Source organism: Siphateles boraxobius, unplaced genomic scaffold (assembly GCF_051911475.1).
Source record: "Siphateles boraxobius isolate OS27281-9 unplaced genomic scaffold, OSU_SipBor_1 135, whole genome shotgun sequence".
NCBI lineage: Eukaryota > Metazoa > Chordata > Actinopteri > Cypriniformes > Leuciscidae > Siphateles > Siphateles boraxobius.
In genome coordinates this window covers 1499676-1527500 of record NW_027508739.1, presented here as the reverse complement: position 1 = coordinate 1527500, position 27825 = coordinate 1499676, and the positions used below count along the sequence as shown (strand labels likewise).

Sequence of the window (27825 nt, the reverse complement as noted above, 5' to 3'; positions counted from 1 at the left end):
ATGAATAATTGTATTAAAATAAATACAATTTGAGGTAAATAAGTAAATTTACAAAAACACGATTTAAATAAATAAATTTGATTAAAATAAAGTCGTCAAATAAATTAAATCTAAAATATTCTAAAAGATGAGCCACATGCATAAATATAAATAAATGTAAATTTAGGTTGTCAAAATGTTCTGTTCTCTAATGAGGTTTTTGCTGCAGTTTATAACTAAACACAAGCGTGATGCGAGCGCAGAAGTGCAGCGTAGCACTCAGCCAGCGGACCTTCCTTTACAGGTACACCGTTGAGAATAACCCGCTTGAATTATTAACAAGCTTGTAGTATATTAATGAAATTAGAGTGTACAGTCGTCAACTTAGGGGAGCCGTGCATTAATATTTCACAACGGCCTGCGTTCACAAGCTCAGGACGAAAAAACACTCCGACGGCACAAATGCATATTCTTTAACGAGAACATCAACTTCATGAAGTCCAATAAAACACAGACAAATTCAGACATTCAGTTCTAAAACCTAATCACAAATAAAAATTCTAGTAGTTAAAAACAACAACATATGGACGCATTACTGAGAAAACGAGCACAAAATTTGATGTGAAAATGTGTCACAAACTAAATAGTCCTGAATATAATATACTGATTGTTGCATGTTTTAATGAGAGACATTTATTGAGACTGTGTGATTTCATACTTTTTTGTTTTACATTCTATGACTCGATCAGAAATCACTTACTTTGGCCATTCTCACAAATTTGATGATGTAAAACCATAAAAGTTGCTGCCGACGTGCATGTAAACAGTACAGTTGAGGCTTTTTACGCCACGTTCTGCTTTGTAACTTTGCGAAACGTTTAGTAAATCGTACATCTTTATTTCGAGCGGGTCGTCCCGATTTAAACGAGTCCACACACCACATGATGCGTAGATCCGGAGAAAATCCTCACGGAGTGACATTGACGAGATGCTTCGCTAAAGCAATAGGACTTCCGGGATCCAATGCGTTCACGTGAAATCGTTTAAAATGGCTTTAAGGGTTTTAACAGCTTACATATCATTTAATATATAGAGCTTGAAAGATTGGTATTAGGGCTGTCAAAATGGCTGAAAAGCTAAATTCGAATTACATTCGAATTCTAAAGGAAATACTTGATGTTAGAGGAAAAAAGTTATCCTGTGTCCACAAGAGGGCGCAAGCAAGCGCAATAAACAAATATAAACCAAATCAAGAATCGCATTTTTTATTGAAATGAAATAATTCACTTTTTAAAGTGCATTAACTCTTCAAACAATGGTTCTTAAATAAAATATAATTTCCTCAATGTGCATGCAAGGAAAATTAGATTACGATAGTGCATAAACTGTGTTCGCGCATCAGTAACCTGAGAAAACACACTTCAACACATCAAAAACATCAACGCTAAACTCGAGGCATTTTTACAATGAAGAACGCGCTGCACCTGTTGTACTGGATAAGCTGACAAAAACTAAGCGCGTCATGTCTCGCGACTCTTGCTACACCAAAAATTTGAATGCACGGTTTTTGCATTGGAATGTGCAGTTATTTTTTTCAATTCAACAAATATTCCAAATTCTAGTTTTTATTTGACAGCCCTAATCAGTATCGGTGTCCGTTTTGATGACAAAAGAAAATTCCTGATGGGAGGATCCCTATCAAACATTGAGCCTGAGCAACTCACCTTTATGACCCATCATAACCGCCAGGTGAAGAGGAGTGTTTCCTGTGAGACAAAAACTGAGTCATTCACAGTCAGGACAACCCAACACAACCAGCATTCACTAACCCAACCAGGAAATGACATCAGATCAACTTCACTGTATATCAGTGTTGTTTTATTATCACTGAAAAGTGATCGTTTTTAGTTTGAAATTGATTTTATAATTATACTTTCATTTTAGTTTAAGTTTTCATAATTTTGTTAAGTGATTAATTTAGTTTTTTAAGTTTTAAGTTTTCAGTTTTAGTTTCACTTATTTTAGTACTTCAAGTTAAGGAAAATGAGAAATGTTGCCTGGGCAACTAGTTGAAATAAGTTACGTTTTTCTATATTTTAAGTCATTTAATGTTTATTTTATGTCAAGAAACAAAAATGTTTTTTTCATGGTTTTAGTGTTAGTTAACAATAATAGTATATGCAGCACTAATGTACTAATGTATATAGTTTGACATATGAGAATGAAAACGGGTAACAAACAGCTCTCAGCACAGAATAATGACAATCAATCATGATTAATCATATTATTAGGACTGATTCATAATTAATCATACAGATACAATCCAGATATGAATGCATGAAACTAGTTTTGCAGAGTTACAAGTTTCAAGCGGACTGATTTTCCATTTTTGATTTATTCTATGTGAATATAATGGAATCACGGTAGTTCTTCACAATAACAGTTCTAGATCACCATGATTCTGGACTATTATGGTTCTCGATCACCAGGCTTTTAATGCATTATAGTTCTAGATCATCATTATGGCTATGAATAATAACAGTTCTAGATCATCGTGGTTCTGATTTCTTATGGTTCTCGATCACAATGTTTTTGATGCATTATAGTTCTAGATCATCATGATTATTCATTATGTCTATGAATAATAACAGTTTTACATCATTATGATTCTCGAACACCATGTTTTTGATGTGTCATAGTTCTAGATCACCATGATCGTTATGACTGAATAATTACAGTTCTAGATCATCATGGTTATGGATTACTATGATTTTTGATCACCGTGTTTTTGGTGCATTATAGTTCTAGATCAGCATGATCATTATGACTGAATAATTACAGTTCTAGATCATCATGGTTATGGATAATTATGGTTCTCGATCACCATGTTTTTGAGTCACTGAGGATCTAGGTAAGCATTATCATTATGACTGAATAATAACAATTCTAGATAAACATCACCATAGTTAGGGATTATTGTGAGTCTCGATCACCATGTTTTTGGTGCATTATAGTTCTAGATCATTGTGGTTATGGATTATTATTATTCTCGATCACCATGTTTCTGATGTGTTATAGTTCTAGATCAGCATGATCATCATGACTACGAATAATAACAGTTTACGTCATCAAGTTTCTGGATTATTATAATTCTCGATCATGTTTTTGAGTCCCTGAGGTTCTAGATCATCATGATAATTATGACTATGAATAATAAGTTATACATCACCATGGTTCTGGATTATTGTGATTCTCGAACACTATGTTTATGATGTGTTATAGGCTAGTTCTTGATCAGCATAATTATTGTGACTGAATAATCACAGTTCTGGACCATTATGGTTCTCGATCACCATGTTTTTGAGTCACTGAGGTCCTAGATCAGCATGATCATTATGACTGAATAATAACAGTTCTGGATCATCAAGGTTATGGATTACTATGATTCTCGATCACCATGTTTTTGATGTGTTATAGTTCTAGATCAGTATGATCCTTATGACTCTGAGTAATAACAGTTTAGCATCATTATGGTTCTCCGGCACCATGTTTTTGAGTCCCTGAGGTTCTAGATTCTTAAAACATTTTATTTTAGGATTGCATTTATCTGATTACTTATTTTACCTGCTTATTTATTTTACCTGCTTATTTTTGTGTTTAAAGTGTGTTGCTTTTCTTTTCTGTTGTTATGTTTGTCTGTAAAGCGCTTTGAGAAAGCAAATTTTAAAGGCGCTATACAAAATAAATGTATTATTATTATTATTATTAGATCATCATGATAATTATTACTATGAATAATAAGTTATACATCACCATGGTTCTTGATTATTGTGATTCTCGATTATAGTTCTAGATCATCATGGTTATGGATTACTATGGTTCTCGATCACCATGTTTCTCATGTGTTATAGTTCTAGATCAGCATGATCATCATGACTATGAATAATAACAGTTTACATCATCAAGGATCTGGATTATTATTATTCTCGATCACCATGTTTCTCATGTGTTATAGTTCTAGATCAGCATGATCATCATGACTATGAATAATAACATTTACATCATCAAGGTTATGGATTATTATTATTCTCGATCATGTTTTTAAGTCCCTGAGGTTCTAGATCATCATGATAATTATGACTATGAATAATAAGTTATACATCACCATGGTTCTGGATTATTGTGATTCTCGATCACCATATTTTTGATGCGTTATAGGCTAGTTCTTGATCAGCATAATTATTGTGACTGAATAATCACAGTTCTGAATCATCATGGTTCTCGATCACCATGTTTTTGAGTCACTGAGGTCCTAGATCAGCATGATCATTATGACTGAATAACAGTTCTAGATCATCATGGCTATGGATTACTATGATTCTCGATCACCATGTTTTTGGTTCATTATAGTTCTAGATCATCGTGGTTATGGACAACTATAGTTCTCCATCACCATGTTTCTGATGTGTTATAGTTCTAGATCATCATGACTATGAATAATAACAGTTTACATAATCAAGGTTCTGGATTATTATGATTCTCGATCACCATGTTTTGGTATATTATAGTTCTAGGTCATCGTTGTTATGGATTACTATGGTTCTCGATCAGCATGTTTCTGATATGTTATAGTTCTAGATCATGATGACTATGAATAATAACAGTTTAACGTTAAGTTACATCATCAATGTTCTGGATTATTATTCTCGATCAAAATGTTTTTGAGTCCCTGAGGTCCTAGATCAGCATGATCATTATGACTGAATAATAACAGTTCTATATCATCAAGGTTATGGATTACTATGATTCTCCATCACCATGTTTTTGATGTGTTATAGTTCTAGATCAGTATGATCATCATGACTATGAGTAATAACAGTTTAGCATCATTATGGTTCTCCGGCACCATGTTTTTGAGTCCCTGAGGTTCTAGATCATCATGACAATTATTACTATGAATAATAAGTAATAAACCACCATGGTTCTGGATTATTGTGATTCTCGATTATAGTTCTAGATCATCATGGTTATGGATTACTATGGTTCTCGATCACCATGTTTCTCATGTGTTATAGTTCTAGATCAGCATGATCATCATGACTATGAATAATAACATTTACATCATCAAGGTTATGGATTATTATTATTCTCGATCATGTTTTTAAGTCCCTGAGGTTCTAGATCATCATGATAATTATGACTATGAATAATAAGTTATACATCACCATGGTTCTGGATTATTGTGATTCTCGATCACCATATTTTTGATGCGTTATAGGCTAGTTCTTGATCAGCATAATTATTATGACTGAATAATCACAGTTCTGGACCATTATGGTTCTCGATCACCATGTTTTTGAGTCACTGAGGTCCTAGATCAGCATGATCATTATGACTGAATAACAGTTCTAGATCATCATGGCTATGGATTACTATGATTCTCGATCACAATGTTTTTGGTTCATTATAGTTCTAGATCATCGTGGTTATGGATAACTATAGTTCTCCATCACCATGTTTCTGATGTGTTATAGTTCTAGATCATCATGACTATGAATAATAACAGTTTACATAATCAAGGTTCTGGATTTTTATGATTCTCGATCACCATGTTTTGGTGCATTATAGTTCTAGATCATCGTTGTTATGGATTACTATGGTTCTCGATCAGCATGTTTCTGATATGTTATAGTTCTAGATCATCATGACTATGAATAATAACAGTTTAACGTTAACTTACATCATCAATGTTCTAGATTATTATTCTCGATCAACATGTTTTTGAGTGCCTGAGGTTCTAGATCAGCATGATTCTGGATAATTATGACCGAATAACTTAGTTTATTTATTATCGTGTCTGTAGGTCACGTCTCACCGTGCACGTCTTTCTGCGCGATGTTCTGAGTTCGGATGAGCGATGACAGCCTCCTCACGTCTCCCCTGAACACACACTCATGCACGGGGTACGCGCTGTCAGTGTCCCCGTGGTTCTGGTTCTGCTGAGAACTGGAGCGGGTGATCTTGTGATTGCTGCCGCTGAAGATCTTGCTGCCTCGGTTGGCTTTTATCGGCCCGGTGGCCGCCGGTTCCTCGTCCGGCTCCAGTAGATCCAAACCCGCCTTGCGCTCTTTGCGCACCGAGCGGATCTTCTCTCCCGTCATATTTACACAGATGAGCGGTGGAAAACAGCAGCCCGCACAACATGAACACTGTCCGGTGACTCAACGGAGACGGACGGGAATGAAACACGCACCGGGGCGACGCATCTAACGGTAAACAAACGACACACACTCACACACCCTACGAGGAAGAGCCATCTGCCATCTTCCGCTCACACTCTCGCGAGATTTACAAACGGGGGGTAATGAACGCAGGGGAGAGTCTCGCGAGAATGAGGGGACACCCTCATGCATCGAAACAATCCTCTACTCTCGCGAGAATGGAATGCAGGTTGACTAGAGACTGGCTGGTGTCGCGAGATCGAATAATTCTGTAAACACACATCTTCATTTGTTTGACATACACAAACTGATTGGGATGTTTGGATATAACAAGCTAAATAGAAGTGAAGATTTTGGTTTTCATTTTATAAATTAAAACGTTTAGAGGAGGAGAGCAGACATGCGGAGTATCACTGCTGACACCTGCTGGAGAGTGAACATCATTTCAAAGGCACTTCTGGTCAAATCTGACTGATTAAAAGTCCCCATGAAATCAAAATGGAAGTTTTTTGGCTTTTAGTATGAATATATATATATATATATATAGCCTCCTATATATTTTAAAGTGATATGGAGGAGATTAGGATGAGAAACGGTTAGACATTAGGAGGAAACTGCGGCTTTACCGAGCTGTGATATAAATGAAACGCAATTGGCTGTTTTCAAAAAGGGGAGGGGCTGTTCAATATGTCCCGCCCTGTCTTCCTGTTTCAGTGGGCTTTTAAAAACGAACTGAATTCTTATTAGTTCAGACATTCAAATTAATAATAATAATTCACTTTATTTATAACGCGCCTTACTCATGTCCAAAGAGCAACAACACAAAGTAAACAGATTATAAAATACAAACATGCTAATGACAGAAAAAAACAGTAACACAGCTAATAGGTTTGAATTAGCATGTTTTACTAGCATGTTTAAACAGGTTGCTAAAATGATTTAGCATGTTGCAGACATGTCTTAGCACATTTGCTAGCATGAATCGACATGTTTTGGCTCATTGTTAACATGACTTAACATGTCTTAACAAATTGATAGCATGAATTTCCCCTGTAGTCAATAATTTGATCCCTTATCACCAATATTACAGATTTTAAAAAAATTTCCTTGAAAAAAAATGTCTTTATGCCTTAAAATATCTTGAATGTAACTCAACACCCTTGCCTCATTTAGTATGTGTGGTTCTATGAATATGCAAATGAGCCCCGCCTCCACTCACTCACTCAGAGATCCACTCGTTGACGATCACATGTTGATCTGATTGGTTACAAGGTATTTTGTGACGTCAGAAACACCAGCGATTTCTGTATAAATGTATGTGATCTTTACCCCTTAGTAAATAAACTCATAATTACATCATACAAAAACAGAAACGTTTCGTGTTCGTTTTTGTGGTCAGTGTTGAAAGCCCACAGAACATGTGACTTTATTCTTAGATTGTGTGTGTGTGTGTGTGTGTGTGTGTGTGTGTGTGTGTGTGTGTGTGTGTGTGTGTGTGTGTGTGTGTATGTGTGTGCAATACTTTGAATTCATCGATTACAGGGCAGAGAGGTGCTTATGGAGTCAAAATAATGCTGCATATATTTGCAAAGAAAAAGTAGGTATTGGAAAATAAAATAAAGTTTTTCAAGCAAAAATAAAGTACTGCAAAAGAAATTACAAATTTTATAGCAATACTTTTTTTTTAAAGATTTGTTAAAGGTGCAGTGTGTAAACATTTTGAGTATCTATTAACAGAAATGCAATATGACATCCATAACTATGTGTTCATTGGTGTATAAAGAACTTACTTAATAAACCGTACTGTTTTTATTACCTTAGCGTGAGACGTTTATATCTCCATAACCGCGGGAGCCCCCTTCCATGAAGGTCGACATATTGTGACGTCATGTTTCTACCGTAGCCGACAGCGAACACACAGCGTTACAGAGCGCGTTTCCTCACTACCTTGAAAGAGAAGCCGCAGAAAGCTAGAAGCTAGCCATAAACACCGTGAGTAGTGACGTTTCCCTTGTCAGTGGTGTAAAATATGTAGTTGGATTGTTTCATGTAACTTTGTTCTCCTCCCTCACTGTGTTATGGCTTTGCTATGTGGGGATAAATGTGCTGGTTACGTTCGTGAGACAGCTGATTAGCACTCTTGTCATTGACCGTAAAACAGTTACAGGAATCACCAACCCGTCGATCTTGGAAGCATTTTAAGTCGATCGCGAAGAGTTTTCAAAATCATAGACAAAAAGCCTATTGTGTGTAGTAAATGGTGTCTAGGGGATGCGGAGGCGCGCGCTGTTACAATCACGTTATTTTTGCCGCACGCACCTTTGGGCTCATGCGGACGCGTCGAGTTTAAACAAGGCTTTACGCTTTAACCAGCTCAGCCACAGTAACAGCTCATATTAGCCAGCTAAACTTTTACTACCCTGTTAGAAAAAATATATACTTGCATAGTTTCATGTGTTTCTTCTCCCTCGCTGTATTATGGGTTTGCTATGTGGGGGGAAATGTGCTGGTTACGTTCGTGAGACAATCAGCTGATTACGATTATTATATTATATATTAAGACCCTTGATCCTCACCTGACTATGGCTTTGTAAACTTGATCCATGATGTGGTTTATAATGGACTGTGGTACAGAAACCTGGTTTACTCTGGCTATTCTCTGCCGTCTCAGACGAGGATGTTTGTCCCGTTTTAGCCACCATAGCTTCTTCGAAAGGGAGGGGTGAGCAGTGGGCTGAGCTCTTAGTGCAACTCGCAACCGAACCGCTAGATGTCGCCAAAATTTACACACTGCACCTTTAACTAAATGTGTATTACCAGCATTTGCTTAATTGTTATCCCACGGGAGCATGTCAACTGAAACACAGAATAAAAGGAGCGTTGCAAATGAAACCACTTTATTTTTCTTTTGCAATTCTTTATTTTGGTTTGCAAAACAAAACAAAATTTCTCTCAATACTTTATTTTTCTTTTGCAATTCTTTATTCTTGTTTGCAAAACAACTTTTATTCTCTCAATACTTTATTTTTCTTTTGCAATTCTTTATTTTTGTTTGGAAAACAACTTTTATTCTCTCAAAATTTTATTTTTCTTTTGCAATTCTTTATTTTTGTTTGCAAAACAACTTTTATTCTCTCAATACTTTATTTTTCTTTTGCAATTCTTTATTTTTGTTTGCAAAACAAAAAACATTTCTCTCAATACTTTATTTTTCTTTTGCAATTCTTTATTTTGGTTTGCAAAACAACTTTTATTCTCTCAATACTTTATTTTTCTTTTGCAATTCTTCATTTTGGCAAAACAACTTTTTTTCTCTCAATACTTTATTTTTTTTTTGCAATTCTTCATTTTGGCAAAACAACTTTTTTTCTCTCAATACTTTTTTTTTCTTTTGCAATTCTTTATTTTGGTTTGCAAAAAACTTTTTTTTTCTCTCAATACTTTATTTTTCTTTTGCAATTCTTTATTTTGGTTTGCAAAAAAACTTTTTTTTTCTCTCAATACTTTATTTTTCTTTTGCAATTCTTCATTTTGGTAAAACAACTTTTTTTCTCTCAATACTTTATTTTTCTTTTGCAATTCTTTATTTTGGTTTGCAAAAAAACTTTTTTTTGCTCTCAATACTTAATTTTTTTTGCAAATATACGTGTCATTATTTTGACTCCATAGGCGGCACACAATGCCAGCGTGACCCGTGAGTGACCCGTGAGTGACCCATGAGTGACCGCAGCAGAAGCTCAGTGAGTTCAGATCGATCAGCAGCAGCAGCAGCTCTGGAATCTCCTCTCGTAACACACAAACACTTGTTTCTCTGGGATCACACGGATATATCCGATGGAGGCTTGAAATCATTCTGATCTGATGATGAAATCTGCTAATAAGTAAGTATAAAAGCCGGTTCTGACTTTATTAACTCAGTTCTTGAGTAAAATGCTGGTCAATGAAACCGTTCCTGAGTATATTTGAGATTAAAATTAAATCTATTGTATATTCATTTGTTTTAAATTATAGTCCAATAACATGATTAGGATGCAAGTGTTAATTATATTTCTGTCCAGCTAATAAACACTGTAATGTTTCATGCCTCTTTTCCACTTGTTTCTCTATTATTTGCATGCCATTGTAAGTGTTGTAAGAGCCTGTGTTTATGTGTGTTTGTGTAACGGTGACCCTTTTCATTGTCTTGTGTTACTCCAGCATTCTCTGGCTGTTTTCACATTACAACTCACTTTACACGCTCAGAAACGTTAAACATGTTCAGAAATGTAATATTAGTATTGATTTCAGTGTTGTCTGATGATCCGTTTTTATTTTTCCTTCAGAATGTGCAGAATTATGCTTTGGGATGATGGATAATCAACATAGAAGAACTGTTAATGTAAGTAAACAAGCAAAAAAATGACCAGGAATTTACAGGATTTAGTGTATTATTTTACACTAAATTATTGTAGTCTGAAATTTTCAGTGAAATTAATAAATGCTGGGTATTTTTTTCTTTTCTTTTTCTTTTTACAAATTAACGTTAATCAACAGCAAAATTATGCTGACATCACAGTAGTTTACGGCTCTTGTTTTACTGTAAATTCTCATGATAAGAAATTCCACTGTAAGAAATTATATAGTTTACCACTGTAATTGTTTTGAAGTCACCATTATGGTGATCGGTGTTCAATTTGCTTGGGATCTTGGATCTTGTATATTCATAAAAAAAATTCTGATCTAGACAAGTCAGAAAACATTTTTTAAAACAATGACAAGCTAGAGTGTAATTAGGCTATTTGGCTGATTTTTAAGTTAGTCAAACTACTATTATTAGTGTTATTCCAGCATATAGATTTACCAGTATCTTATTTAAAATCCATAATTGTTTGTTGATGGATATTTTACAATAGTTAAGAAACTGTTAAGATCTATCTTTGAAACGTGTGATATTATCATGCAACACACGATTTATTTTCCTCCATCAGGAAATTATGCACAGACATAAATACTCAATATACAAAACACAACAATGGTGACACGTGACTCAACAAATAATAATAATAATAAAAAAGATAAATTCTGAACATTACTAAATAAACAAACAACACAAACTGCTAAAAGTGAAGCAAAAATAAAGTTCAGCAACACAGATAAAACCAACAAGAAACTCCACAGCATAATCTATTCATGCCGCACTGCATGCTGGGAACCTTCATAGTATATGCACTGTAGAAATACAGTATGATATTGAAGATTTTACAATAATTTTTTTTTTACAAAAATTTCAAAGATTGCAGTTAGATACAAGAAAAATCCTACTGTGGAATTACCGGGAAGGTAATGCAATTATTAACCTGGAAAATACTGTAATCTCACACTAAACAGTGTAACGTTACTTTAAAATGAGTACAAATGAGCTAAACAGCATTGTGGAAAATAATGGACAAGTAGCGTTTTATTATACAGGATTTTTTAGAAACCAAGTAAGTGTCTAAAATAATGATTCAGGATTCGACAGACAAGCTAAAAAAATACAACAGAATTACCCATGATGCACTGAGTCAACGTTTGACCTAAAGTTCACCCAAAAATAAGAGTTCTTTCATTAATTACTCAGCCTCATGTCGTTCCAAACCTGTAAGACTTTCGTTCATCTTCGGAACACAAATGAAGATCTTTTTGATGAAATCTGAGAGCTTTCGGTCCCTCCATTGACAGTCTGTGCAATTTGCCACTTTTTAAAAAAGGTAATAAGACACTATTAAAGGGATCCATGTAAAGGAATCCACTCTAGTGATTCATACTCAAATTAAGGAAGCGACGCGAGTGGCAAAAAAAACACAATTTACCACTTTGTTTACTAAATATTAATCTGCAACGATTTCACCACGACGCATGCGCGAGTGGACGTTAATCCTTATGTGAACGCGCGTTGGAGATTAAAAGCAACAGGTTTCTTACAGACCAAGGACGATAACGATAAAGATATAGTTCTAAATAAATAAAGTAACTTTACTTATAAAAGAATAGCAAGCAGAGTTCACATTGAGACTATAACGATAACGGCACAGAGCAACTTAAACAATATCAATGGAATCACTTTCAGAATAAAAACACTGAGCCAATCAGAATCCGTCCTGCTTTGAAGAGCTCGAGCATTTAAAGCGACAGACGACAATACTGCAGCGTGAAAGATCACAATTATTTGTGTTTATCTTTAATCTGAGGATTAAAGATGCTTCTTGGAAAAATGTAAAGCCTATAATCTACTAAAATGAAAACATCAATAATCAAATATAGGTCTGTTATTGTAAAAGTAACAGCACGCATAAAATAAAAAAGTTTTGTTTATAAAGTGACTCATATGTCATTTTTACACTATCCTATGACTGTGAGATTTCTAATATTTCTCTGTTTGCTTCAGATGGCCTCCAGTGAACCTGAAAATTATCACTCTAACGAGGAACCCCAGCCTGGTGACCTCATCGAGATCTTCAGACCAGCCTATCAGCACTGGGCTCTATATCTGGGAGACGGTTACATCATCAACCTCACTCCTGTCGGTCAGTGGCGCCATCATGGCTCAAAAACAGCATTTAGATGACCTCAGAATAATATTTAGGCCTGAATTTAAGATTTATGTATCTGAATGGCATATAAAATCTCCATTCATTTGGATGAAACAGATTTAGTAACACTTTACAACAAGGTTACATTAGTTAACTTCATTACTTAACATGAACATTTACTAATACATAATTAAAATCAAAAGTTGTATCTGTATCTATTATTTAATAACCACGAGCTAACAATGAACAGTCGTATTTTTATGAACTATTATTAACAGATTAATAAATAGCCTACTGTAACAAACAAATTAGGCTACTCGTTGTTAGTTAATGTAATGTATTAGCCAATGATAACTAATGAGACCTTATTTTAAGGTGTTACAAGGTTTTAACTTATCATAAACTGAATATGATGCATATCTGTCCCCCTTGTAGTCAATAATTTTATCTGTTAAAACTCATCTTTGATCACCAAAATGACATATTTAAACGTATTTTCCTTGAAAAAAATGTCTTCTTGCCTTAAAATATCTTGTATGTAACTCGACACCCTTGCTTCATTTAGCATGCGCGGTTCTATGAATATGCAAATGAGCCCCGCCTCCACTCACTCACTCACTAATAGATCCACTCGTTGACGATCACACGTTGATCTGATTGGTTACAAGGTAGTTTGTGACGTCAGAAACACCAGCGATTTCAAAGCGTGTTTTTGAGACTGTCTTTGGTTCACTGCAGTTTTAAGGAGAAAATACTCAGCAATGCTGTCGACTTATGAATTTACACATGATTTGTCTTAAAGCATATTAAAAACAACACATAGACATATAAACAACATTAAAAACTGGATTTTTACCTCAGAATAATCATATTTTCAAAATGCATTCATTGAAATTGATTAGAATCAGCATAAATTGGTTACTCAGTTACAAAATATGAAAACATGGCTAGCTGTGTAATAACTAATATTCAGTGTTCAAATTGTATTTATTGATAATAAATAAATAAATCTTAAAACAGTTTATTAGTACTACATGCTTCATCTATGTATGACTGACAAATTTCCATCACGTTAAGTTTATTCCTTTATGTTAAAACTGTGTCCAAATGCATTAAAATTTTGATATGCAATTCAAATGCACGTCTTTAAACGTGTTTTCTCCCGTCAGATGAGAGTCAAGCCGCTGCCATGTCGAGTGTGAAGTCAGTGTTCAGTCGTAAAGCCGTGGTCCGCATGCAGCTCTTAAAGGAGGTTGTGGGAGAAGATTCATACAGGATCAACAATAAATATGATGACAATCACACGCCGCTGCCCGTCTCTGAGATCATCCAGCGAGCTCAGCTCCTCATTGGACAGGAGGTGTCATATGACCTGCTGGGCAGCAACTGTGAACACTTCGTCACTCTTCTTCGCTACGGCGAGGGAGTGTCTGAACAGGTCAGAACAACCAAAAAAATACCACATTATTACCATGTTCCAGGAATTTGGTATTATTTATGGAAGCTTGTTTCCGTCACAGAATAAATAATTGCGAATTTTTATCTCAGAATTTCGAGTTTATATCTCGCAATTGCGAATTTATATCTCACAATTCTGACTTTACACAATTGGGACTTTATAACAGGCAATTCTGACTGTATCACGCAATTCTTAATTTATAACACACAATTGCGACTTTATATCACGCAATTCTTACACAATTACGACTTTATATCACGCAATTCTTACACAATTACGACTTTATATCACGCAATTCTGACTTTATAACACACAATTGCGACTTTATATCACGCAATTCTGACTTTATAACACACAATTGCGACTTTATATCACGCAATTCTTACACAATTACGACTTTATATCACGCAATTCTTACACAATTACGACTTTATATCACGCAATTCTTACACAATTGCAACTTTATATCACGCAATTCTTACACAATTACGGCTTTATATCACGCAATTCTTACTTTATAACATGCAATTGTGACTTTATATCACGCAATTCTGCCTTTATAACTCACAATTGCGACTTTTTATCATGTAATTCTGATTTTAACCTGCAATTGTGACTTTATATCACGCAATTCTTACACAATTACGACTTTATATCACGCAATTCTGACCTTATAACTCGCAATTGCGAATTTTTATCATGCAATTCTGATTTTATAACTCTCAATTGCAACTTTTTATCATGCAATTCTGATTTTATAACTCGCAATTCTGACTTTATATCACGCAATTCTGACTTTATAACACAATTGCGACTTTATATCACGCAATTCTTACACAATTGTGACTTTATATCACGCAATTCTGAACTTATAACTCACAATTGCGACTTTTTATCATGCAATTCTGATTTATAACTCGCAATTGCGACTTTTTATCATGCAATTCTGATTTTTATAACTCGCAATTGTGACTTTATATCACGCAATTCTGAACTTATAACTCACAATTGTGACTTTTTATCATGCAATTCTGATTTATAACTCGCAATTGCGACTTTTTATCATGCAATTCTGATTTTTATAACTCGCAATTGCGACTTTATATCTCGCAATTCTTACACAATTACGACTTTATATCACGGAATTCTGACCTTATAACTCGCAATTGCGACTTTATATCACGCAATTCTGACTTTATAACACACAATTGCAACTTTATATCACGCAATTCTGACTTTATAACACACAATTGCAACTTTATATCACGCAATTCTTACACAATTACGACCTTATATCACGCAATTCTGACCTTATAACTCGCAATTGCGACTTTATATCATGCAATTCTGATTTTATTACTCGCAATTGCATCTTTATATCACACAATTCTTACTTTATAACACACAATTACGACTTTATATCACGCAATTCTTACTTTATAACATGCAATTGTGACTTTATATCACGCAATTCTGCCTTTATAACTCACAATTGTGACTTTATATAACCCAATTGTGAGAAAAAAAAGTCAGAATTTTGAGATAAAAAGTCGCAATTACCTTTTTTTATTTTTCACTCTGTGGGGGAAACAAGCTTCCATCGGTATTCAATCAGCACCATGCAAAAATTTGCACTTTGATATGGCATTTTGGCACGTATCAAATCCCTACCAAGGATGAATTTTGAAGCATCATGGGTGCTCCCACCAAAAATGCTTCTGATTCAGGAAATGCCTGATGCCAAAAATGCTGTCAAGTATTGTATTATGTAAAAAACATGATAGATGAATATGCTAATTAGTCAGACGCACATCACTGTATGTGCCTGTACTTTTAATGATTTATTCATATTATAAATAGTAAAACAATAATTTGATGTTCTGATTGGGAACGAGGCTGTTTATGTGATATAGTGTGATCTTCTGTGTTGACAGGCATCACGGGCGATAGGCGCCATCAGTTTGGTGACGGCAGCGGCCAGTGCTTTTTCAGTGCTGGGAATAATCAACACACGCTCCAGAAACAGACCGTTCTAGATCTGACGAAGCCCAGACCACTGAAGACGTTATATGGAGTGATCTGAATTATTATTGAAAGGCATCTGACTCAAGTTTTTTAGGTTGAAAGCAGGTTGTGTGTGACAATGAACTTTTAATGTGAAAGTATTAAAAACTGCTTTATTTCATGCTTGAATGTTTAAAAATACATTATTTTCCTCATATTCTCCATTGTTGCGGCTCCTCTCTTCCCAGTCTGTCAGTAACGCTCTGTTTACTTCCTGTTTCTATGAAGCCCCTCCTCCTGAAAAGCACACTGTGCTCTGATTGGTCGGCTGGATCAGTGTTGTGATTGGTCGAGTGCTAGTGTGTTTGTGAAATGTCCCGCCCCTTTCCATAACCTCCAGTTTAACACACTACTAACTAACTCAACCAGGCCCCGCCCCTTTATTCTGCGTATGAATTATTATAATGAGGAATATTGTGACGTGTTCGTTCTCGGAAGAAACTCAAGATACAATGGAGGCGTTTCAGGGAGTTGATAACTATGGAAGCACATCCTAAATATTTGAATAAAAATATATAAAAAAAAAAAAACACCCCACAACATATATATAGGAAAGAAATGTTTTAATTACATATTTCAAATGTACAAAAAGTTGAAAACAGTAATCTAGGCAGACACGTGTGAAGCTGAAGTGTAACGGAGCTGCTGATTGGTCGGCTCAGGTGTTCTGTGCGGCTTGCTGCATGATGACCGAGCCGAGACTCAATAACTGCAGATACTCGTCAGCACCGTCGGCCAGACACTTGTCCACCTCCTAAAAGACACATCAGAACATTTGATTTCAACAAAACAACCAACACATTTCAATGGAACCGTGTTTCCGCCACAATAATAAAAAAAGTAATTGCGACTTTTTATCTCACAATTCTAACCTTTTTTTCTCCCAATTGAGTGTTATAAAGTCAGAATTGTGTTATAAAGTCAGAATTGTGTTATAAAGTCAAAATTGCGTGCTATAAAGTCAGAATTGTGTGATATAAAGTCAGAATTGTGTGATATAAAGTCAGAATTGTGTGATATAAAGTCAGAATTGTGTTATAAAGTCAAAATTGTGTGATATAAAGTCAGAATTGCGTGATATAAAGTCAAAATTGCGTGCTATAAAGTCAGAATTGTGTGATATAAAGTCCGAATTGCGTGCTATAAAGTCAAAATTGCGTGCTATAAGGTCAGAATTGTGAGAAATAAACTTGCAATTGACACTTTTTCTCCCAATTGTGTTTTAAAGTCAGAATTGTGTGATATAGTTGCAATTCTGAGAAATAAAGTCAGAATTGCAAGAAGTAAACTCACAATTGTGAGATAAAAGTCGCAATTATCTTTTAAAATGTTTGATTCTGTGGCGGAAACAAGCTTTTATACATTTCCACTGAACAGAACAAGAAAACTCTCTTATTTCAGTGTGTAGTCTCGGTTCACTTACGGCCATCTTCTCTGCAACGACAGATTTCTGTTTATCGCTCAGCTTCTCTTCGATGATGACCTCATGTACCTGGTTGAGGACGTTAGTAGCAGCGAATCCCTGATCGATCAGATCCTGCACAAATCAAGATGAGCTTTATGGTTTTATGGAAAACCGATACTGAAAACATGACGTTTATAAAGATATAAACATTCTTAAATCAAGATACATTTACTGGAGAAGCTAAATGATTGAAGATATTAAATCGGTTATTGTAAAATTGATTAAATTAACAAATGTCTGCCAATGGGGTCAGAAAAATAATCTAGTTCCCCTTTGCATTAAGTGTATTTTTCAGTAAATGTATCTTGATTTAAGGATTTTTATGTTTTTTTGTTGTTGTTTTTAGAAAACAAGACAGGAATACTAAGCAAGAAGAATATTTTGTTACAATAAATCTGAGTTGAGAGTTTGATGAGCACAATAATGAGCTCTTAAACACAGATGCTGTAAAATGAATTTCAAGCACTACTTTTTTGGTTTTCAAGGACTTCATTTATCAATTTATCTCATTTATCAAACAATATTTTTATCTTTGAAATAAAAAAAGGTAAACAGATAAACAAAAATAAACCAATAAAACAAAATGGAACAAATAAAGTGCAGTGACTGCGGTAACTTTAACCATTGAAAGGATACTATGACAAAGACATCGCTTTCCTCATTTAAAATTATTTTTTTCTGTCATGAATATATGATTGAGCTGAAGAATGAAAGCTGTATCACATACTTGCATATTTATATGAGCAATATCACACTCATAGCCATTCAAAATGCCTCTATATCAGACGGACCGCAGCTTTAATTTTGTGAAAAGATTCTTTATTCGATCAAATTAAACACTAATTTCACATGTATTGTTTTCAAGGGTTTTTTCCAGGACTTCAATTTCAAAAATTCAAGCACGTTGTACGAACAGTGTCTGTTTTCAGACTCACCTTCACAGCGAGCTCCAGCTTCTCGAAAGCGCCTTTATAACAGATCTGGAGGAGCGTTTCAATCACTTTGGGCGGAACCACCTTGAAAAAGAAAGTAGAGTTTAAAGACGGTATATTAAAAGTCTGGGTCTCGTTCGGCACGTTCACTCACCCCCGCGATCTCGATGATGATTTGTTCAGTGATTTCCCGCTCAGCGTTGAGTCTCGCGGCGCTCTGGAGATACGTGATGGCTTTCCTGAGATCTCCATCTGAGACCTTCACCAGAGCCTCGATTCCCTTCAATACACACACAAATATTTACTCCATACAAAAAGCTTGTGCTTTAAAGGAATAATTCATCCAAAAATGGAAATTATCTCATGATTTACTCGTCCTCAAGCCATCCTATGCGTGTATCGGCTTTCTTCTTTCAGCCAAACGCAATCAGTAATATTCAGTCCCTCCGGAAAAACACGATTATTCGATCGCATTATTCAATGCATAATCAGCCAAAGTCCTCATATTAATGCAGGGGGCACATTTTTTCAGATATGACGCACTTTCGCCCAAAATATGCGGGACTTGCATGATTTCACCATATAAAGCTGGGAAGAGCCAGGATATTATTTAATATACAAATGCAGAGTTTTTTTGTGATTGTTGCGAGCAAAAATCCTTCATTATGAGGCACGTTTTCTTAAAAAATGCGATGGAATATGTGGGATATTTATGCAATTTTATGCGATGAAATTGCGGGAACTTGCAAAAACGGCGGTTTGATGAAAAAGAGAAAAAAGTGATTCCCCAACACCCTGTTCTCACTAGACCACTGCCTTAATGTAAAGAGTCATTTCCTTTTACTTCCTATGATAAGCAAGCGTAACATCACAGAAAGTGCTGGAATATTTAAATCTCATCTTGTTTTATTTCAGATCTTAATAAACACACGGCTCAAACTTACAAAACACTGATGAGTCAAACAACTTCTGCAGCTTTACAAAAGGAATATGCTACAACTTCTGTAAAAGTGAATAAATAAAATATAAAAATGTGTGCTTCCTGTTTTACAGCTTTTCGATGATGTTCACGTCTTCATAACGTTCCCATGGCAACAGGGGAAACGGCTGCTCGTGTGTGAAGTAAATAGTGCTGGGCGGTTTGACAAAATTTATATCACGTTTTTTTTATTCAAAATTATGCCGGTTTTCCGATTTATGACTTTTGTTTTTCATTTTTCATGCATAATCAGGTGTTCAAAGCATTTTCTACTGGTTGAGAGAGGAATTACTGCAGTAAATTGACTTAGGATGGTCTATTTTACTGTCATTAGTGAATATTGTAGAATAGAATAGCGCCCAGTATAACCTAAAATTGTTATTTCTTAACGTTCTTATAACCAGGAAATAACGTTAAAGCTGCAGTAGGGAGTTTTGAGAAAATGTTGACTTAGCCTGAAAATTTGAACAAGCACAACTTACAGGTCCAACCCACTTGCTCTCTGCTACGCTACAGTCCTCCCTCCACAGCTCCTCCCCCACAGCTCCTCCCCCACAGCTCCTCCCCACAGCTCCTCCCTCACAGCTCCTCCTCCACAGCTCCTCCTCCACAGCTCCTCCCTCCACAGCTCCTCCTCCACAGCTCCTCCTCCACAGCTCCTCCCCCACAGCTCCTCCCTCCACAGCTCCTCCCCCACAGCTCCTCCCCGCAGCTCCTCCCCCACAGCTCCTCCCCCACAGCTCCTCCCCCCACAGCTCCTCCCTCCACAGCTCCTCCCCCACAGCTCCTCCCTCCACAGCTCCTCCCCCACAGCTCCTCCCCGCAGCTCCTCCCTCCACAGCTCCTCCCCCACAGCTCCTCCTCCACAGCTCCTCCCCCACAGCTCCTCCCTCCACAGCTCCTCCCCCACAGCTCCTCCCCGCAGCTCCTCCCCCACAGCTCCTCCCCCACAGCTCCTCCCCACACAGCTCCTCCCTCCACAGCTCCTCCCCCACAGCTCCTCCCTCCACAGCTCCTCCCCCACAGCTCCTCCCTCCACAGCTCCTCCCCCCACAGCCCCTCCCTCCACAGCTCCTCCCTCACAGCTCCTCCCTCCACAGCTCCTCCCTCCACAGCTCCTCCCCCACAGCTCCACCCCCCACAGCTCCTCCCTCACAGCTCCTCCCCCACAGCTCCTCCCTCACAGCTCCTCCCTCCACAGCTCTAAAAAACTGGACGTTTTGAATGTTCCTAGAACATTCAGAAATAACGTTAACGTTTTTATAACTTAATGGGAATGTTATGAAAACGTTGTTATAACCTAAAATTGTTAGCTGGGGAAGAGGAGAGATTCGCGATTGCACTGAACACGTTTTAAGTGCAGGATTCTCTGAGCGAGCCCAGAGAAAATAGACCGATTCTAGCAAGAGCAGCGTGTATCTGAGAGCGCGGCACATTATATTCGCGCTCGCGCATTATATTAATGTACTTTCGCACTACAATAATGCGCTCTCGACATTTGATAGGAAAATAACGCCATAGTTCTGCAGCATCCATCTTCCCTGTAACGTAACACCAGAGCACTGCTGTTTACCCTCGCCGTCGCTGCTTAGAAGTGCAACATTGTAAAGGGTCCGTCTGAGACAGTGTCGCTCGGCGCAGCGGAACGTTGTGTAATTAAATAAATTGGTATGGCGGTATATATAAAATTAATATCATAACAAAAATATACACCGGTTTTCGGTATGAACCGGTATACCGCCCAGCACTAGAAGTAAACGCAACATTTTTCAACTTTCTGCTAAGATATATGTGACTTTTTTGCAACGAAAATGTGAGGATTATGAAATCATGCAAGCCTCACATATTATGTACGGAAATCTGCAATTTATGCTGCGTATTTGAAAAAATGCGGCCCCCGCATAAATATGCGGACTGACTTTGGCTGATTATGCATTGAATTATGCGATCGAATAATCACGTTTTTCTGGAGGGACTGATTAGCAGCGACTAAAGACAGCCCTATTTCATGGGTAATAATTAACAAAACTTCTTCGTTTACATCTTTGCTGTACTTGAGGTTCTCCTTCCCGCAGATCTCCAGCAGTCGCTCCTGCTGAATGTCATTGGCCAGCGGTTTGAAGCGGAACTTGGAGCATCTGGAGGTCAACGGCTCGATGATCCTGCAGAAACAAGCGAGAGTCAGCAAACCCGACTTAAAACCCATCTTTTCTCTGTGGCCTTGACACCTAGAAAGATTTACTCATGTTTATGTGTATGTTTATGTCGTTTCATTTTATTTTTGTTGTATGTAGTTGTGTGTCTTATGTGATTATTTTTTTTCTGTACAGCACTTTGGTTGTTTAAAAGTGCTTAAAGTTGGATTGGATTGGATTAGCAGAAGCCGCACGCGGCGGGTTTGTGCGTTCGCGTGGTTCACACTGACCGGCTGACGTAGTTGCAGATGAGACAGAACCGCGTGGTTCGAGACTCTTTCTCCATCGTGCGTCTGAGTGCCGCCTGAGCCGCGTTGGTCATGGAATCCGCCTCGTCCAGGATTATGATCTTGAATGGCGGACAAGGTTTCCCGCTGGGATTCAGAGAGTAAAAGCATGCGTTCAGAAACACTCGATCGGCGGTATCGTTTGAATTTAACGATACCGATTCCTATTTCGATTCTGCTTATCTATTTCCTAATTTCGATTCCAATTATGAAAAATAAACTATAAAAAAAAGAAACAGATATTCACATTTTAGTCTTATTGCACAACATTTAATTATAGCTGAATATCATGAACAAAAATAAACAGGATAAAGAACTCTTACACAAGGAACGTTAGCCTGCGGTTTAAAAATAACACAGAAAAATAACTATCCTAACTAATATACATTTTAAGGATTATTAAAGACAATAAACACTCAATAATTAAAAAAGAACAAATAAAAAATTAGCAATCGCAACAAATAAATACAACTGAACAAAGATACGATTAAAATAAACTGTGTTTTAAGATTTTCAGGTATTCAGGTACCGGAACGGTAATCAAATGTAAAATAACACTGCACTTTATACATAATATATACATTAAAAATATAGTTGCAAAAGTTATTCAGTCAAGAACAATTGAATTTTCTCTTAGTCTTTTGTTGTTTGATTAGTGTTATTATAGAGACGCTGCAAGAATATTAGGCTACTGTCACTTTAAGAGCTTCACAATATAACGGAATTCACGGAATCGAACCCAAACCTAATCGTTGCGTTTATTCGGGGCGTAACTCACTCGGTACGCGAGCCGGCCACCGCCAGCTGGGCGAAGTTCTTCACCTTCTCTCGCACCACCAGTATCCCTCGTTCATCAGAAGCGTTGAGCTCCAGGACTCTCTGTCGGTACAGCTCTGGCCTGAAGCACAACGCGAGGATATTAGCACACGCGTGTCTGAATCTCAATACGCATCGTCATTCTGCAGATCTTACCCATAAAGCTCTCTGGCCGCCGCGAGGATGGTGGACGTCTTTCCTGTTCCAGGCGGTCCGTAGAACAGCAGGTTGGGCAGCTGTAAGAGCAGAGCACATCATCATTACGCCATTAGAGTATTCACCCAGATTTTTAAATTAAAGTTTTAGATAAAGTTTTACTTCAGTTTTAGTAATTTGTTAGCTTTCTTGTAGCTCAAACAGTAGAGCGTTGGCGCTTGCAACGCCAAGGTCATGGGTTCGATTCCCAGGGAACGCAAAATTGACAAGAATGTAAATGTGTACTTTGAAACGCAATGAAAGTCGCTTTGGATAAAAGTGTCTGCCAAATGCATAAATGTAATTTTAAATACTTGGAAAGGTTCCCTTGGCAACTAATCTTGTGCTAAGAATGTGTTAAACCAAGTTAGCAAACACGCCAAATCATGCTAAAATGATAGCAACATGCCAATTCATGCTAGCCAGGTAGTAAATAACACTAGCATGCAAATTCATGCTAGCAACATACCAATTCATGTTAGCACTGTGTTAAATTATGTTAACAATGCGATAATGCATGTTAGCAACGTGTAAAAACATGCCAGAAACATGCTAAATCATACTAGCGACAAGCACCGATTCATACTAACAATGTGCTAAATCATGCTAATATTTTAAAACATGTTAGCAACGTGTTAAACCATGCTAGCAACATGTTAAATCTTGATAACGTTAAAACAATAAATTATGGTAGCAACATGTCAAATCATGCTAACAACATTAAAACATGCTAACAAAATGTTAAAACATGCTGTGTTATAAATAGCTAGCACTGTGCTAAATTATGCTAGCAAGATGTTAACAGCAAGCTACAACACGTTAATGTGTTAAATCATGCAAACAACATGCTAATCAAGCTACCATTGTTTTAATGCTAACAACATGTTAAACCATGCTAGCAACGTGTCAAACCACACTAGTAATGTTTTTAAGTAATTTCAAACTATCAGATAAGGCTTTGTCAAGTCAACATCAAAGTGCACAAACTTCACTCATCTAGTTTTAATTAATGTACTTATTTCATATATACATTTAGTTTACGGTAATAACACTGGAACAGAGAAGGTGGAATTTTACTTTTTGGGATCAAACTATTGACTCAGTTTGAAACTTTCCCGACCACAATAAATGGCATGACGTGTGATCAGTAACTTCATTACAACTGTTCTCGTGAGTTGCAGGGATGGGCGTATCGATATGAAGTATCGATATATATATCGATACTACTGACGTCGAGATCGATATTACAGTGACATTATAATGACCATAGTTCAATTAGGCCTATAATATTTAGTAGATTTCCATGGTTACCATTACAAGTAAACCTTTTAACCATGTGTAAACAAAACAAAAAATCGAATAAGTTCCAATTAAGGCGTATTGATGTTAAAATGCCTTTCAAATATAATGTTAAGTGGGTATGATTACCCATTTTACTCGTAAGGCCAATTTATACTTCTGCGTCAAGTGTACGTCGTAGGCTACGGACGTAGGCGACGCCATCGTGAGCATTTATACTTCTGCGTTATGTCTGTGTTGCTCTGCAGTTACAGCGACGAAACGCTAGTTGGCGGGGGAGGGTTTTAATGATCACTATGATCACGGTGTCTGGATTCCTCGCGGCTGTTTTTGAGTTTAGGCTACTACAAGCAATGGCGACTGAAAAAAAGCATACAGATGGCTGTATTTCCGCACATCTTCAACCAATCGCTCGGTCACTTGGTCCATTTCCATGTTTCTTCGCTGAACTTCTGAATTTAAAAATGGCGGGCGGTGCACATGAACACGGCAGAAATGCGTAGGAGGAAACGCGATGCTACCAAGCCGACCAATCACAGATCTTGCGGCCCGCGTCGTGTATTTAAATTTTTGAGGAGGTGCGCATCAGGGTACGGCGTATGGTACACGTCTGTGCGTATGCTACGCCGTACCTACTGCGGCACCCGATGCAGAAGTATAAATTGGCCTTTAGTAATTCAATAATTTAAGAAATTTACAATTTTTAAAGTTCAGTGTAGAGGTATAGTATCAGCGATACTGGCCTTTAAAGTATCGGTATGGTATTGAAAACAAAATAGTTGGTATCGCCGACCCTAGTGAGTTGTGATGATTCGCTATATAAATAAAATTAACATTTGACATTGATGATTCGCCTCACGCACATCAGCGCCCTCTAGAGATTTCTTCAGTACTGCAACCACCTCCTCCTGAAAGGCCACTTCATCCACACACTTTGGTCTGCTAAAGTGATCAAAAACACGAACAGGGGAAATCTGAGATCAACTATGAACACACGTCGGGTCAAAATGCATAGGCTAATTCAGTTTCATTTTTTAAAGTTTGCCGACATGATATATCAATAACTCTCAGTCAGATCACATGAATATGAGCGTTTATGCAGATATGGTGAAGTCTCACTATTTCTCCACCCAGGGAAGTGCTCTTTGCTTCTTCTCTCCTCCTGATGATGATGAAGATGATGAAGGTTTCTGAGCTTTAACACTCTGTGAGGAAGGTCCTTTCAAAAACGCCTGCATTTCTCCACCTATAAACAGCACAACAGGACATACGCGCTCCACTACAGGAGGATAGACACTCTCACTACAGCTGACACGACCGATGGAAGAGAATAAGCAGAATAAATCTCTTTATAGTCGAATAAATGTGAATGACACGCTTCGTGGGTTTGTTGACACTCCGCGAACCGTCAGATTCCCGCCAGACGCTCATGACGTCAGTGGCGCGCGCCGCAGCTGCTCATCGTCACGTGATCACGTTCACGCTGAAGTTTTTATTTATTTTTAATAATATTAGTATCGTTAGTAATATTGCCACAGAGCCAAGAATATGTATTCCAAATAACTCAATGATCAAGAAAGACGTCACAGGTGGTAAACATAATCATTATTGTGGGTAAATATCAAGTAAACCCTCCTTAATTTGTTTTAAAAAATGACGTACATCATACATAAAAAAACATAAAAAAGCCAGAGATTAAACTAATTTAGTAATCGAAGCCACTATTGTTGTCTAAAACAAAATCAAGCATATATCTAAAACAATTGTAATTTCTAAAAAATCGTAGATATGTAAAACTGTGAGCACGCACTTTTAGTTTTGTAATTATATATTTTAAAGTGTATTATACGTTCTTTGTTTGAAAAATTGTCACATTTATTGTACTATTCCTATGTTGTATTTTCCTGGTGACGGAGTGATCTGCGTCTCTGCGCTCTGTTTGTTTTGTCTGCGGCCGCCGTGCGTCATTTGCGTCATCGCACTCTAAAACCGTATTATGTATTATTTTCTACGTATTATGTTTTACTTTCCGGGTGACGGGAGTGATCTGCGATCTGCGTCCCGGCGCTCTGTTAGTTTCGTCTGCGTCGCCGTGCGTCATTGCGTCATCACACGCTCAGTGTTTTTGCTTCGTCTCTTTCAAACCGCGGAGAGAATCTTTCTTTTCTACCTTCAGTTTTTCCTCTCCGTTTGGACCTTTGCGGTTCCTCAGATGCGCGTGTGTTTGTCGCTGCGCGTGTGGAGCGACTGACGCGAAACGCGCCGAGAGCAGAGAGTTTTTGGAGGCGTTTTATTGCGCATGTTCACGAACCGCCCGAATGAACGCGGATCAATAAAACACTGAGATCTGATCAAAACACGCGCATCAGCATTAAAACCAGCGAGTGTCCTGAAAACAGATGCGCTCTGTGACTGGAGTCACTGATCAAACTGATCGATACCTCATCAATATCTGATCGATAACAGAGGAGCCCTGAGGAGATGCGCGCGCACTGATAACGTACACACATCTGATCGGTGTCTGATCGATAACACATGCCTGACGGACTGTCTGGAGGATGAAATGGTCACATTAAGCAGGTGTGCTCTTCCTCCTCCTCTGGCTGGATGCTTTGAGTCGGTGTGTGAGATCAGGTGGATGTGACACACACACACACACACACACACACACACACACACACACAGTCATGCAGGCTGCGCCCTTCCAGTATGATTTCTACAGTGAGGAGAACGCGCCCAAATGGAGAGGACTGTTGGTGCCGTCACTCAACAAGGTGAGACAGCTGTCAATCACACTTCATATATGACCGATGCTTTTATCTAAAGGGACTTGCATTGCGTTGCAATAAAGATCTACATTGAATCACAGATGATGTGTTCCAGGGACTCGAACCCATGACCTTGTCGTTGCCAGTGCTTTGATCTTTACTGTTTGAGCTGCAGAAATATGAGTTTATCATCGGCCGATACTGATAACAAACTCTTATCTGAGTGTCGATATCTGAAGAACAAGTGACCGATATAATGCATGGAAGAAACATAAGGAATAAACATGCTTTGGTAAATCTTTATTATTACTGACATATTATGTAATATTTATAAGATGAAACATCAATATTGGGACTTAAAAAGTTGAAATGCATAAAAAGTCATGATTATGATGCAATAGTCAAAATTATGACATAAGTCATATTTGAAAGTTGAAACGTCAATATTAAAACCTAAACATTACAGTAGCAATAATTAAATAAAAAGACGATTATGATGCGATAGTCCAAATTATGAGATATTATGTAATATTTATAAGATGAAACGTCAATATTATGAGGTAAAGAGTGAAAATAATGACATATAAAGACATGATTATGATGCGATAGTGAAAA

At 37.1% G+C, this 27825-nt stretch overlaps 4 protein-coding genes across 5 annotated transcripts in view; 2 read left to right on the top strand and 2 right to left on the bottom strand.

The window, feature by feature from the left end:
* Positions 1-6329, bottom strand: part of ankrd13c (ankyrin repeat domain 13C) — a 29196-nt gene extending 22867 nt beyond the window's left edge. Inside the window, exons 1-2 of the mRNA XM_077229827.1 lie at positions 5855-6329; positions 1704-1745 (exon numbers count right to left, since the gene is read on the bottom strand). Coding sequence (XP_077085942.1) covers positions 1704-1745; positions 5855-6140 — 328 coding nt within the window. The 5' untranslated portion in view covers positions 6141-6329. The remainder of the gene's footprint in view (positions 1-1703; positions 1746-5854) is intronic.
* Positions 6330-12606: 6277 nt separating this feature from the next.
* On the top strand, positions 12607-16310 carry plaat1 (phospholipase A and acyltransferase 1). The gene is made up of 3 exons (XM_077229770.1): positions 12607-12745; positions 13921-14189; positions 16145-16310. Exons 1-3 carry the CDS (start codon positions 12607-12609, stop codon positions 16244-16246), a joined length of 510 nt encoding a protein of 169 aa, XP_077085885.1. The 3' UTR covers positions 16247-16310.
* Positions 16311-16822: 512 nt separating this feature from the next.
* rfc4 (replication factor C (activator 1) 4) lies at positions 16823-26524 on the bottom strand. The gene is made up of 10 exons (XM_077229829.1): positions 25562-26524; positions 25306-25384; positions 23105-23184; positions 22911-23030; positions 22076-22219; positions 21692-21812; positions 18826-18951; positions 18675-18755; positions 17698-17811; positions 16823-17028 (listed from the first exon to the last, which is right to left on the bottom strand). Exons 1-10 carry the CDS (start codon positions 25678-25680, stop codon positions 16933-16935), a joined length of 1080 nt encoding a protein of 359 aa, XP_077085944.1. The 5' UTR covers positions 25681-26524; the 3' UTR covers positions 16823-16932.
* A 558-nt stretch (positions 26525-27082) lies between these two features.
* sos1 (son of sevenless homolog 1 (Drosophila)) overlaps positions 27083-27825 on the top strand; it is a 76656-nt gene continuing 75913 nt past the window's right edge. For both annotated transcript variants that reach the window (XM_077229803.1, XM_077229804.1), the window contains exon 1: positions 27083-27216. In XM_077229803.1, the coding sequence (XP_077085918.1) occupies positions 27130-27216 (87 nt within the window). In that variant the 5' untranslated portion in view covers positions 27083-27129. The remainder of the gene's footprint in view (positions 27217-27825) is intronic.